The sequence below is a fragment of the Pyrus communis genome, chromosome 15, assembly GCF_041283825.1.
Source record: "Pyrus communis isolate YQ-2024b chromosome 15, ASM4128382v1, whole genome shotgun sequence".
NCBI lineage: Eukaryota > Viridiplantae > Streptophyta > Magnoliopsida > Rosales > Rosaceae > Pyrus > Pyrus communis.
In genome coordinates, this window is record NC_142579.1 from 18,857,154 (window position 1) to 18,872,096 (window position 14,943).

Genomic DNA, 14,943 nt, shown 5'->3' on the forward strand with positions numbered 1-14,943 from the left:
TCCACAAATCTCACATTTCCCCATGAGATTTCGAGGGAATTGAATTAAAATTTTACATAGAATCTCTACAAATCAGTTAAACTCCATAGAAATCTATGGATTTATAAATTCATTAAAATATCTCAAATTCCCAATTGAATACACCTCCATAAAGAAATGGTGGAGATTTGTGCATAGGAGAGTGAAGGTATCAGTTGCTAGTAGGAAGTGGTGGAGGCTTGTGCAACTCAAAATGACGGTGAGTGTAAATGGGCTTTATTTTTTTTATTTTTATTTTTATTTTTTTTATTTTTTTGGCATTGTTCCCTGTCTATGCTTTCTCTTTGCTTTTGTAGTTTCTTCTTCAATTGAATATTTATGAAAAAATGTACTGTCAATCTTTGTAATGTTATTTATCTCAATTTTTCTTTGGTATGAAGCACTCTTTTTGGAATCTCTAAAGTCTTCAATTCTACTTGTCTCATATTGACATATATGCATTTCTTCATATACTGAGAATCTTCTATATATGAAAGCAGTTCGTGCATCACAGTTTTGTTTTTTATTGTTCCTTGTTAGTGCAATTATTTATTTCTATAATTACTTGTTTGTGCAAACGTTCATGTCCCCTGCTAATATTGTACATAATAAACCTCCAACCTCGGGATTGTCCTTATTGCTGAGAATTTGAATGATGTAGATCATTATTTTTTAGTACAATACATGAAAACAAAGAAATTTAAGTTTTGGTTGTAACTTGACTAGGAAATGGATTTTGTAGTTTCTCCTTCGGTTGAATATTTATTAAAGTTGACGATTTTCATTTCATATTATATATTTCCATTATTTTACTATGAACTCTTTGATCATTGCGTATGCAGAAGCTATATGGCCAGTTGGTGATTAGACCGATTGAATAGTACATGATGATGTGTGTGAAAGAATTGTCCTACCACCAATTACACCAAGAAGATATGGTAGACTCAAAGAAAAAAAGATCCCATTATTTGGAGAAAACAAAATCAGCTTCGAAATGTTCAAAATGTAGTTCAAATGACCATTGTAAACAAACCTATAGGAATCCTATTCCAATTCATCCTATTTTGTAGAACTCTTTTTAAATTGGGGTGCGATGAATAAATATTTTCTTTTGATCATTTTATTGTTTATTTTGGTTGTACGTACAATTCTTTAAATTTCAGACAATTAAAAGTTAATTACTTTTATTTCTTTGCTTTGATGGTTCACTTTTATAACATGCTGAAGTGTTTTCGAGGAACCATGTGAGGAAGAATGGTTTCCTTGATTAGTTATTGAAATAAAATTGATAGAAAACGTTTGCTTTTTGTTTGGAAAAGAAAAAGAAAAAGAGAAAATTTTAGTGAGAGATTACAGTACAAGAAGTTTTAAGTCTAACAATTAGTTATTCATATAAATTAAGAGTAGTTGAATACACCTATAATGTTGTAAACTTCTTTAAAATCCTAATTGAATACACCCGGATTTCTAAGGATTTTAATAAATTATCTTAAAATTCTAATTGAATACACCTTAAATTTCAGAGAATTACTTAAAATTTTGATTGAATACCCCTAGATTCATTAAAAGAATTAAAATCCCTCAAAATCCCAATTGAATACATCCCCTTAAGAGTAGGTGTGTCTATTTAAGCGAGACTTTAGATATGTATGAAAGTTTTTATAAAAATTGATTTCTTTGAAATTAAAGGTTAGTTTTTTGGCTATTTTTGATAGATTTTTATTTATAACCGAGTGTTCTTTCTTGTAATATTTTCACAAAGCTGCTCCGAAATTAGCTTGATCCCAAGATATAGAATCTATGTTGAATCACCATTTAGCAGGGTTACGAGGCCTTGATTCTCTTTCTTAGGCGGGGCATCAAGTACATTTATCTTACCATCGTTATTGGCGAGGTGGTGGGCTAGAAGCCCAAAACAGGCCTGGGCGCAGATACCCAAACCCTAGCACAACTCCCTCCTATATAGCCGCAGCATCCGACCCAACTCCTTCAGATTGTCAACAACAAAAATGCAGCTCTGTACAGCCGCTCCCCAAGCTATCTCCAACCTCCCTAGCCACGGCCACGGCCACGACAACCGCCATCTCATCACAGACTCCACCACCAACCTCAGCTCGAAACCCTCACTCGTTCACGGACAAATCCCATTCTCACTCAACTCTTTCCGGCTTCACTCTCGTAAGTTCTCCATCCCTTAACCTTTGGTATCCAATCCCAACAAACACCAGTAATTTTTATGCCCAATTCACCCTCTGTTTTCATTTCTCAGCTAGGGTTTAGGGTTTTGGCTCATTTTTTTTTTTGTCGCTGCTTTAATTTCAAATGTATCGATTATTCGTTTATACTGCTTTCGAATTTGGAAGTTCTTTCAATTGGGGGTTATATTTTTTTGTCCATATTGGGGTTTTTGGAAATTATTCGTTTTGGTTTGATATAGAGACAGTGACTGTGGCTACTTGCTTATGGGAGCATTATCTTTCTGTTTTTCTTGCAGGATTGCTTTTGGCGAGAGCAGCAAAATCAGAAGAAACTCCAAGTGGGCCCAATCCTTATGCTGCCGAAGAGCGCAGCGGCGGCGTATTCGTGGAGGATGTTGTGCCCCCTGAAAAGAATCTGTACAATCAAACTTGGACTGAAGAAGAAGTTAAAGAAGATGCAAATGCGGACGCGGATGGCCAAATACAGATATTCGATTATTTCAGTAACCTCGACTTAAAGGTTTGTGATTTTCTGTAGATTTGAATCTACATATATCAAAGTAGAAGTAGTACATGCATTTCAATGTCTGTATGAGCAATTGGTTGGATGCAAAACCTGTTCTGTTTATAGCGGTAAATACGTAGAGGTTTGTACCCATGTTAGGATTCATCCAACTTAATAACTTGTTTTTGTTTGGTTTGATTTTGTCAAAATTAATTTTGTGGAATTGAAAAACTTGGTTGCGATGATGATTCAGTAACTACTTGAGAGTGTCTAACAATACTCGATGGAAATCCGACAATTATGTCGATCTGAGCGGTTACCTGAGCGACTAAGTATTTAAATTTGGTGGTTTGGTGAGGGATTTCATGAGTGTTTACCTCAGCAAGAAATGTTCCTCAGTACCTCTTCATCATTAAAAATGGCATTTCCGTCGTTTTTGTTATTTTCCCCATATGAAATTTGAGAAGTATACTAAAAGGTTGGTTTTTGATACTGACCTTTCTTGTCAAACATCAAATTGGATTTCAGAATCAAAGATGTGCTTGCTTGTATTTGTTTTCTTTAACATGATTGTTTTACCTTTTTATTTAATTTTCTTGTAACCTGAATACTATGGTAATATGGTTCAATGGATCCCTAGTATCCTTACATTTTAGTAAGGAAAAACTAACTTGCTTTAATCGTGGTAGCCTTTTCTCTGTTTTACTGTTCTACTAATTTCAGGTATGAGTTTTGCCCTATTTATACGAGTTTCTTTATTCTATTCAAAATTACAACTCTTTGGTGTTAATTGTATGTGATCTTTGGTTGTGATGATGATTCAGTAACTAGTTCAGAGTATCTAAGGATGCTCAATGGAACTTTGACAATCATGTTGATTCTGAGCGGTTACCTGAGCAACTTGGCATGTTGATTTTGTTCAGTATTCAAATTTGGTATCTTTGTTGTGTCTCGACTGCCTTTCTTTCATTTGTTTTGTCTTTGGTTGCTTGTGAATGGTTGCGATGATGATTCAGTACTAGTTTAGAGTGTCTAAGAATGCTCAGTGGAACTTCGACAATCATGTCGATTCTGAGCGGTTACCTGAGCAACTCGATATTTGATTTGGTAGAAGTATTTGTTTCATTTGTTGTCTTTGGTTGGTCTATAATATGTAAAAAAGTAGCGGCTTACGATGAACATAAATTAGTGTTAATATTCACAGTATGGAATATGATTTTACTAGTTATAATATTGTCCCACGCATGTATTATGTATATACTGCTGGTAGAACCATGTTTCTAAATACAACTACAAATACCCTATCAATAAAAACGATTTACTTCCGACCAAAAGAAAATAAAAAAGCTGTACTGATGGCTTGCTCTTTTGACTAATTGCAGTTGGATAGTGAGGATACATACAGCCTTTTGCTATACGGTGGTGGTGCCTTGTTTGCCCTGTGGTTAGCATCAGCTGTTGTTGGAGCTATTGATTCTATTCCGTTGGTATGTCACAAAACATACTTTCCATGTGAATTTCTTGACTTACAACTATGAATTAATGCCCTTTTTCTGGGTATTGATGTTGCTCGCCATATCAATCAGTTCCCGAAGTTGCTGGAAGTCGTCGGTCTTGGATACACCGTCTGGTTTAGCTCTCGTTATCTGATATTCAAGGTAATTATAAACTTTTAGCTTCAAATGTCACCATATTAGCTGGCAGACATGTTAAAAATAAAATATATACATAATTTTGATTATTGTTGTGCAGAAAAACAGAGATGAGTTGGTTGCTAAAGTTCAAGTCCTTAAACAGCAGGTTCTGGGTTCGGACGATGACTGATATGGAGGACTCGTTACGTTGTGCAGATTGTTGCTGCATAAAACCATGAATGTGGAGTTTAAGGAAAAATATATAGGGATTTCTTTTAGCCAATATTAGGAATAGTCCACTTTATTAATATAAGTCCAATCTCTTAAGTTAGGATCATTTTATTATCAGATAAGGTTTACAGTAAAAATTAAATTTCTTCTTAATTATCTCTTTGATTATTTCTTCATATATATATATATATGTATATATATGTATTCTTTTTGTTATTCGTGTTCTTCATCTTCCTGCTCTAAGCCTCATTTATGGATTTTTTTTTTTTTATAATCATCTTATATTAAAAGTTCATTTTATTTATCAACTGACATGACAGATTGTTTTTTTTATTTTTATTTTTTATGATCAACATGAATCACTTATTAATGTGTCTTACGTGTATGTATTATACATTTATATATTTGTTACTTGAGTTAGGGTCATATGTTCTGTAGATGAATTTATGTTAGTACATTAGTTTTTTATTATAAGATGCCAAAAATTTGCAAATGCATGAAACTAGAAGATTTTAATCTATTTCCAATAATTTTAGAAAATGTAAAATAAGTATAAAAGAAATAAAACTACAGAAAAGATAATACTAAACTTAAAACACTTTGATTATCCGATCCGACATGTTTTTCTGCTCCCTTCTGGTTGTGCAAGTGCAACTGTGGCCTAAGCTTTTATATATTTGTAGTTTTTACGACTAAACAACACGTTCTATGCTCAATTGCTCATCGTCAACCATGTTGTCCTAGCCAATGTCGTAACTCTTGAGCTTTGAATTTCTATAGCAATTTTGTATATCAGTTATACTTGCAAGCAGTCTTAAGAAGGTAGATCATTTTGCAAGTGGTGGAATTGTTTTGGTGGATAGAGTTTTCCATTTCAACCCAATGCGTCTCGGGTTCAAACTCTTTTTTTTTCCATAGTTTGGATGAATTTAGTATAGATTATACATCTTTTATCAAAAAGGAGGTTGATCATTTCTTAAACCGATTAATGAATCATCTTCAATACACAAGGATAAAATTCTTAATCCTATTGCTCAGGTAAAATTTTTTGGATAACTCAGTGGTACTTTTCAACTCAATGCGTCTCGGGTTCAAACTCTCTCCTCTTTTCATAGTTTAGATGAATTTAGTACAGATTATACATTGTTTGTCAAAAAGGAGGTTGATCATTTCTTAAACCGATTAATGAATCACACCCAATACACAAGGACAAAATTCTTAATCCTATTGCCTAATCCTGGCATTTTCAATCCTACCTGACCCAACCCGTTAAAATTAGTATTTGGGTGAGTGATAAACGGATCGGGTGGTTAACGTGTATTGAGGACTTTTGTGTAATTTCAATAGTTTCCTTCTTTTTGTTTCCCTCTTGCTCTCCTTCTCTCTCGTTTCTCTTTTATCAGTGACATATCAAGATGAGAGTGAAGTTCGATGTTGCTGAAGTTGGTGATCTCTCTTCATCTCTCTGTGAGACTACTTGTGTTAATGTTGCATCGATGATCGATATAATCCCGACATTCTAGCGACTTGACAACGCCCTAAATTGGTACTCCCAGTAGATGATGGTGAAGTGTCGACAGAAGATGCAGCTCGTATAGCAATGTTAATGTCGAGGTTTGTGGGAACCATAATTTAGGCAAAGAAGGCGACTGAATGTAATAATAAGAAGGTTAACAAGGTTGAAACCGAGGCCAATATTGCCAAGTTCAGAGCTGCTGAGATGGCCAAAGTGAAAGAGTTTATAAGAAAGCAACAACAAAGAGATCGCGAAGCTGCTCTTCTTGCTCTCACCAAGATGGAACAGAATCTCGCGATTGACGACAAGTTTAACCGAGAGAGAATTTGAGATGATTTCCGGTGTCACTTTTCAATAATGATCATTACCATAATCAGTTTTAGCAGTAATTTACTTTAATTTGTACCTGTAATCAATTGTCATGTTTCTCACTTGGAATATTGCCTAATATATTTGTATATGTGCTTTGGAATATTGCCTAATGTTTAAAAAAAAAAAAAAATTGTTAACGGGTGATCCATTAGCTTAACGGGTTGGGTTTTGGTGATCCGTTAAATTAATGAGTCGGGTTGAACCCGACCCGTTTATAGGGTACGTACAATTTAAGAAAAAAAATGTGAAGTAAGAAATAATTAAGGTTCTAAAGCTATAGACTAAAGTTTGAATGTTAATACAAACTAAAATTCGCTTCTCGAAATTTCATTCCTTTTCTTTGGTCAAGTGCCAAACTCACAATTACCAAACAATAACGGGAAGGAAAGAGCTTAATCTATTTTTCTCTTATCCCTACCCTTTTTACCATCCCAAACTAGGTATGATATTATTGATATCTCTCTCGAAAGGTCCAAAAAATAGAATTGTAAAGGGGGTGGAGCAATATCTTTGTAGGATTTCTCCAAAAATTTGGAGATATCTTAATGATATCGATATTTTGGTGAATCAATATTCTTGTAAGATTTCTCCAAAAACTTGGAGATATCTTAGCGATATCGATAATTTTGGTAAAACAATGACATAATGTTGCAAGATCTTTCGGTGAATGTCATTGAAAATTCTACCTTAAGGTTCCTTTTAGTTTCTAGTTATTATCTCATAATTGTTATTTGAAATTGGAATGCAGCACAAATAGTTTTTGCAGCTGCCATGTCTCTGTATTTTTTTTTCCATTAAATTTCATGTGATTTTATAAAGCATAAACAACGAAAGATGATAGATAAAATGCATTTTAGTGTAGTGTTGTGCCTCCCCGATTTTATAAAGTCTACATAGTAGACGATCCTTAAATTTCATGTTTTATAGCAATTTTTCGTCTTTTTTATCATCATTTTCAAATTGAATTATTAATTTTCTTTAAATCTAGCCATACTGATATGTCTGTCAAATCAAATCCTAAATCTGATCTCAAAGTACCACTTTTTATTTTTTATTTTTTATTTTTATATATAGAAAAGATGATATTATCCACATTAAAGGGGCTCAAATTCGCTTTTAGCGATAATCGAACTTAAATTTTCTCATTTACAAGTGAAGAGGAATACCACTAGACCGTAGTACTAAGTCGCAAAAAAACAACCGGAAGCCACTCTTTTCTTTTTGTAAACTTGAAATTGAGTAAAGTCATAAGTCCCAATTCATGAGGCAAGATTTTGAATTTCATGATTTTCACAAACAATTAATGCGAAATACGTAATCACATACCTTGGTAATTAGTTGTTAAATGTCATGTACAAACCTCTATCTTGAGTAATTTGTAGACGAGTTGTACATATTTTTCATTAATGTACACATTAGATGAGTATATGCATTATTATAGGCTGAGAGGACCCGTTTCCTAATGAAGCCTATAATTAATTACCACCCATCACATCAATAAAATAGAAAACCAGTTCTCATAATTTGACCAATAAGGTTTGCTTCCAAAACAATATTCATTAAACCGAACGTATCACACATAAACCATGTCAACTGGGTCACTCTAGAATATTGAAATTATTCTTACATTCTCTCACTTGGACCATATGACACATATGCCTAATGGTTTAATAAATAAACATTAGCACTCATTCATTTGAAAAGACCATCTGTTGTACTTTTATACGCAAACAAAAGTGAATACTAACAAAGGACCAAATATTAACATCGTAGGCGAAAACGAAGAAACAAAAATTTTGAAATAAGAATATAAGATATTAATTCATCGCAAAGTCTACCTCTACAGGGTTTGCTCGTAGATGAATTTCAACAAACAAACTGATATTACAAACAAGTTTAACGCTCCCAACCCAAATCTCACAAACTGCAAACCCTAAACCAAACAAGTATAGAGCTCGAACAAATGGAGGATACTCTCCTGAATTGCTCTGTAACACACAAACTCATAAATCGAGTCTCACCAAATTGCCGAACGAATGAGCCATTAATTTGTCAAACTCATGACGGTGACCTTCACCCAAAACCCAAAAGATAAAACTCTCTAAACCATGGTGAGGGACACTAAATAAACTAATCTTAAGGTCCTATTATAGTGCATAGGACTTAGGTTATAATGTGAATCTCAATCTTAATTGGAAGTAAATTCAAATCCTGATCAAATAGGTAAATAACAATATTTCTCCACCTAGCTAGGAATCCAACCAAGAAGTCAAATCCAAACCCAAATAAGACACAATTCGCCTAAATAGGATTCCATAACGAAATAGGTAATACAAACCAAAATTCTGCATTATCTTAATTTTTAGCTGCAAAACAAAGCACCCTCACTATTAAATGATCAACATAAATATCGATTTTATGTATTTCACTAATGAGAATCATGGAGGTTTTAAATCTATATGCGACATAATCCCTTCCATATACCACAACACCAATAAATCACTCAAAAGGTCATTTAGTGAGAAGTAAATACAAGGTGTGTGCTATCTTGAAAATTATTCGGAAGCTAATCACAGTGATAGGCCAAAATAAAGTCGTGGTTAACCTTTACACTATAAACCATAATAAATTTCCTTACTTGACAATTATTCACAAAATTTATTTAAGTTATTTTATGGCTGCATCTAACCTCTTTGTTAGGCTGCCTATGTATCCTCAAACGGATCAAGTCATTCGTAGTTCACCGTCATAATTAAATCGTTTACTAATAATATTGGAGTGATGGGTATATTCAATACTAGATTCAAACAATGAAATCGCACCAAACGAGTATCAAATATGAAATAATAATATCGAAATTAGCTTAAAAAGGCCAAGTTTGCCAACTGGCTATGTGCCGCTGCCGCAGGTGGTGGTTTCCGGCAAATAGAAACCAAATTTTTTAGATTAACTCCAAAAATTACCAAATTTTACAAGATTGTAGAACACAACTAGGAGAAGAACTTTCACACATGGCCTAAAGTCCAATTTGGCTGGGAAGTACCTCAAATTACCCTCGATCCAACGGGAACCCTAGAAAGAACTATGATGCCTCAACCACTGCTTGGGCTTTGCTCCTGAGGTTGAGGGGAGTCTATTGGTGGTGGTGGTTGATGGAATTGGCTTTAGGAATGGCGGATCGCCACCGTGGAGTCATTGTACCCACCAGTGCTGTTCTTCGTGAAATGGGAGCCAAAGCTCGTCGGGTTGGGTGGAAATGGAAGAAGGAGGGATGTGTAGTTGTTTCTAGGTGGTGGCTTGCCTTGATTCACTAGAGAAATACCGAAAAAGCCATCGAATTTCTTGCCCAAAAACCGGGTTTGTAGTCAGGTTAGAAACCAGGTCGCGTGGGATCCCTGGTTGGCAGGTTCCACCCTCTCTTTCCTTTCCCTTATTTCTTTTCTCCCCGATTCCTAGTTTCCCCCTCCTTTCTTCTCCCCCCCCCAACAATCACAGCCACCCACATGACTTATCTCTCATGGGAAGGTTCTCCAGCTTTCTTGGAGCCTTCCAAGCTGTAAAGTCTAAATGTGATACCACACATGCTCTTAGATATTCTTTGAATATTCAACTCTATTATGAGTGTATCTTGCTGGATTTTGTGTCCAAAGGCATTGGTTGAGGACAATTATCATCACGAAAGGTTCATTCATGCATTTGCATTTCATATATCTATTTGTGTTGCATTTTGTGTAGTTTGATTGTCTAGTCAGTTTTGCGCACTGACTTCCAGCTGTTTAGGCACACAAATTAGGACATCCTACATGGGTTGACTGACACCTTTTTGCTGGTGGTTTGTTTTTGGCCCTTGATCTGCTCAGATTGTTTGCTGGGTTGACAAATGATTTTTGTTCTTGTTGGATGTGCAAAAATTACATTTGTCTATATAACCTTAGCTAAGGTTTTCATCCTCTTTGGTCGAGATATATTAACTTTAGAGAGGGACATAGTTTTTCATCTCCATCTCAAACCTCTTAGGAGCATCAAATATTTTTCTGGGTAATGTTTTTCTTTGAATATTTATGAATCTATCTTTGAAAATGCTTGTTCGGATTTTCTTATATGCTTATTTGTTTTGGCTAAGAGTTTTCCATTTTCAGAAAAGAGTTGATTTTAGCTTTGAGCTAACTCTTGTGTTCTTCATTGAAACCCTAGCCACAAAAGAATGTTCATGCATCAAACACCCAATCATTGCATATTAGGATAGCTTGTCTTCATGGTTTTGTTTTAATTTTGTGGTCAATTTCTTCAAGTTTCAAATCTTTAAACTGACCCGTTTTGGATTCTCATCAGTTTCTTCTTTCAAGTATTTGTCTATAAACTGATTGGTCATTAAATCCAGATTTTTCATAACCATCATTATCATATCATTTGCATTGGTTGTGTTGGTTCTCGGTGCTATAAGGTGATGAGCTCAGAAGGAGCCGCCACTTCGTGAAGACCGAAGGAGTTCATCTCGTGTAAGGCAAGGTTGCACAAAGGTGCTTCGTAGATAGGGATCTAGGAATTGAGCTTGTGTGGTCTTTGTTTGAACCTTGTTTACACTAATAGATTGGACTCAGTGGAGAGTCTCCAATTTTTTAACCCAGAGGTGGGTTTTTCTGGCCAAAAACTTTTTGCACTCTTTGTCTCTTAAATTTGTCCACATAACTTACTTGCTTGCATATGTTTCATGCATCCTATGAGTTGTTCTTTGATAGGTGTTAGCTACCAAGTTTACACTGCATATTATGAGTAATGAACTGAATTGTTGTTGACTAGGATAACTTATAGTGAACTAAGTTTGATTCGTCAATTTTCATTTGATTAACTGACGAATCTGTACTTAGTTGACTAGTCAATCCAGTATACTTTGTTTCATAATTGCTTTGTCATTGCTGTTTGTATAATGAACTGGTATGTAAATGTGTTCAAGTTTATGAATTATTTTTGTGAAACTAATCTAGGCAGACTCTGATTAGTTGGACATAGTGGTCAATTAGGATTTGTTATTGCAAGTACTCTTTATATCACTAACTAACTTGTAACTAGTTGACTAGCTCATTTGATTAGTCTATTGTGAAAAATTAAATTTTTATTTGCAGGATATTCTGCAAGGTACCAATTTAAGAGATATAGGGATAATTACCATTTTACCCTTGTATTTAACCGTTAATTTCTCCATCGTTAAAATTTCGTTTTGTAAACAGTTTTCGCCTACGTGCTCGTACGATGGACCTCTATCCAAATATGCCAAGAAATACAACAAAGCATGTAAAGATAAAATACATCCTCGTATAATTATGTTTAGCCAACTAGGGGCATTTTCATCTTTTGATGTAATACCCTGAATATTTTAGAAACATAACATGAATTTTCATTTTATATCTATGGGGAGGAAATCGAAGATAAATATATTTATGGTTATGAAATTCAAATGGGGGAATGTGAAATCCCTTTCCTAGACTTTATTATTAATTACATATTTTATAGTCGTATTCAGAGTTATGACACATTAATATTTACGGTGTATAATTTTTTGATAAGTGAAAAGATGAAAATGCCCTAGTTGGCTAAACATAATTATAAGAGGATATATTTTATCCTTATATGCTTTGTTGTATTTCTTGGCATAATTGGATAGAGGTCTATCCTACAAGTGCGTAGGTGAAAACCATTTACGAAACAGAGTTTTAACGAAAGAAAAATTAACGGTTAAATATAGGGGTAAAATGGTAATTATCCTTATATCTAGAAAGCTCCAGGAAAGCTGGAGAACCTTCCCATGGGATAACCTTCCTGAAAAAATTTGGTTTCTGATAGCCGGAAATCTCCACCTGTAGGCTTCGGCGGAGTGTGGCCTGTGGGCCTACTTGACCTTTTTAAGCTAATTTCAATATTATGATTTCATATTTGATATTCATTTGATGTGATTTGATTGTTTGAATCTAGTATTGAATATACCCACCACTCGAATATTGTTAGTAAATGGTTTAATTATGATGGTGAACTACGAATGAGTTGATCCAAGTTAAGGGTACGTAGACAGTCTAACAAAGAGGTTAGATGCAGCCATAAAATAACCAAAATAAATTTTGTGAATAATTGTCAAGTAAGGAAATTTATTATGATTTATAACGTAAAGGTTAACCACGACTTTATTTTGGCCTATCACTGTGATTAGCTTCCGAATAATTTTTGGGTCGTTACATATCCACACACCCCATATTAAATTTTGTCTTTTGTTTTTCTTCAATTCATCCAATCCAACAGTGGAAAATTAAAAGAGTGTGTGAGAAGTAAAAAGAGGTGTGTGGATATCACACCCCTAAATACAAAGGTCCAATAAAGTATTTACCAGAGACTAATGTTGTTATCATACATCCATTCTCATGTATGCAAATATTGAAAAACAAGAAATATTAGAAATAAAACCAATCATTGAGCTCAAAGTGTCAATTTAGAGGAACTAAACATCGTGCAACACACTCAATCATTAGCACTATCATGATTATACCCACGATTCTTTCAACATATTTTGTTTATGTCTACGGTCATAATCTAATTCTTAATGGGTTGCAAGCATAAGTTTTGTCATTGCAAACACTCATTGTTTCTGAATCTCCTTTATAATGACAAGATATATATATATATTTTTTTTCTGTTCTTTATGTTATGTTTAGCATCCTTGTAATATTTGTCATTATTAGAGAAAGTGACAGGTGTGATATTACCGTAAATTCTCGCTGCTTGATAATAAAACATAGCTACCAAGTCCAAGAAAAAATTTGCAACTAGACTTCATGAACTCTCAACCTTCAAATTTCTTAATTATGCTTCCAGATGTGGGTATGGTTATTCAACGACCCACCCCCGCCAAATACCAGGCTTCAAATATGTCCAAAAATTATCCAGACAAAGTGTTAGCACCTATTCGGTCCCAAAATGGAACTTTGATCTTTCTTTTTAATTCTCGTCACTACTATGTATCATCTTTCAGTTAGGAATTCTTTTAAATTCCATGAAGAGGATGCCTGATCATGTGGCCTCAGATCGAAAGCCAGTTGATGTCTCGGAGTTTTTGCATCCGCGATGGATATGCCACAGGCCAAAATCTCATCTATGAACTGAACTCTAACTAGGATCTTTATTGGTATGGTTTTGCCTTTTGGTAGAGTTGTATTCAGTGAGGGTCAATTTGTTGAGTTTTGCAAAGTTTGGAGGTGAGACACCACACTATTTTGGATATACCACGTGCACTGCAGAACATTTATTTGGAACCCTCTTGTAGAAGGCAAGTTATATGCTTTCTAACTTTGGTCTATGGACATTTGGTTGGATTTTTTTGCCACTGCTATTTGGTTTGTTGGTCTCCATCATCTGCAATAAGCTTTCTTGAATACTCCAGTTGAGGTATGGTTTTGGATCTCCTGCTGATTATTTGAATTTGACATATTTGGTTGTCCTGTTGGTGCTTAAGTGATGATGGTAAACTTGAGTGGAGGGCATAATATTGGTATTCCTAAGATATGAATTTGGGTGAAAGGATTTGTATGTGGTATGTTAGACCTTGTTGCCAAATTTGTAATCATTTTTGACTTGGAGAATGTGCCATGCTATGTGAATGAGTCTATTGGTGCAGTTTCAGACCATGGTATTTGTGAGCAGGTGGAGTTCGTTGTGTGTCCAACTTTGGTATGATGTGCTTGATTTTTGTTGGTGATACTGAAGAAATTCAGTTTCTTCATTTGAATAACTTTTGTTTTGATCAAGGCATGGTTTGCAAATTTGGAGGAGATGGTGGATAAATGATCTATTTTTGTTGGCTTTGATACAATTTGAGTTGAGGTGGAAATTTTTCTAAGCACCGAGAGGTTGGGGAATTTGATTTAGCTTCCGTTGTCTCTAGTTCGTACTTTGGGTTCTTATAGTGATTGTTGATTCGAATCTTTGTGATGCTATGTGAATTTCATCATGGTGGAGATTGTTGGTTTTGTGGCTCAATTAATTTGAGCCTTTGTCATTTGTAATTCCAGCAACCCAAATTGGTTTGGCCTTTTGTTACCCATTTGAAAGCCACACAGTATATAGGGTTTGATTAAAAGGCACCAGCTTTACATAAGGCAATTCAGTTTTTCACGCTTTCAAATCCCTCGAATTTCTTGCCATTTGTTCCTAAACCCAGAAAAGAAACCATACTTTGAAACCTAGAAAACCTTCATCTTCATCAATGGCTGCCAATACTTTTATTTCCAAATTGATTAAGGAATGTGATAAGTGTCGCAGCATCACTGATTGGAATACTATTAAAACCATCCGATTCAAGGATGAGCCAAATGTTTCCCACCAAACCTTCTGCCCATTTTTCAAGGATGACGTCCTAGAAGCCATCACCGAAATGCTGAAGGTTTACTGCCTGAAACGTTTGTTCCAAGGGTATGATTGGTCAAA

General features: G+C 34.7%; 1 protein-coding gene and 3 non-coding genes across 4 annotated transcripts; all 4 read left to right on the plus strand.

The window, feature by feature from the left end:
* Window positions 1-1,984: 1,984 nt before the first annotated feature.
* On the plus strand, window positions 1,985-4,802 carry LOC137709162 (CURVATURE THYLAKOID 1D-like protein). The gene is made up of 5 exons (XM_068448281.2): window positions 1,985-2,196; window positions 2,513-2,736; window positions 4,104-4,208; window positions 4,308-4,379; window positions 4,474-4,802. The coding sequence occupies exons 1-5, from the start codon at window positions 2,028-2,030 to the stop codon at window positions 4,543-4,545; spliced, it is 642 nt and encodes a 213-aa protein (XP_068304382.2). The 5' UTR covers window positions 1,985-2,027; the 3' UTR covers window positions 4,546-4,802.
* On the plus strand, window positions 2,958-3,049 carry LOC137720465 (small nucleolar RNA snoR128). The gene has a single exon (XR_011066523.1). It is a non-coding gene; the product is annotated as a small nucleolar RNA snoR128 (small nucleolar RNA).
* Window positions 3,529-3,621, plus strand: LOC137720458 (small nucleolar RNA snoR128). Its single transcript, XR_011066522.2, has one exon. It is a non-coding gene; the product is annotated as a small nucleolar RNA snoR128 (small nucleolar RNA).
* On the plus strand, window positions 3,721-3,812 carry LOC137720451 (small nucleolar RNA snoR128). The gene has a single exon (XR_011066518.1). It is a non-coding gene; the product is annotated as a small nucleolar RNA snoR128 (small nucleolar RNA).
* Window positions 4,803-14,943: the final 10,141 nt, after the last annotated feature.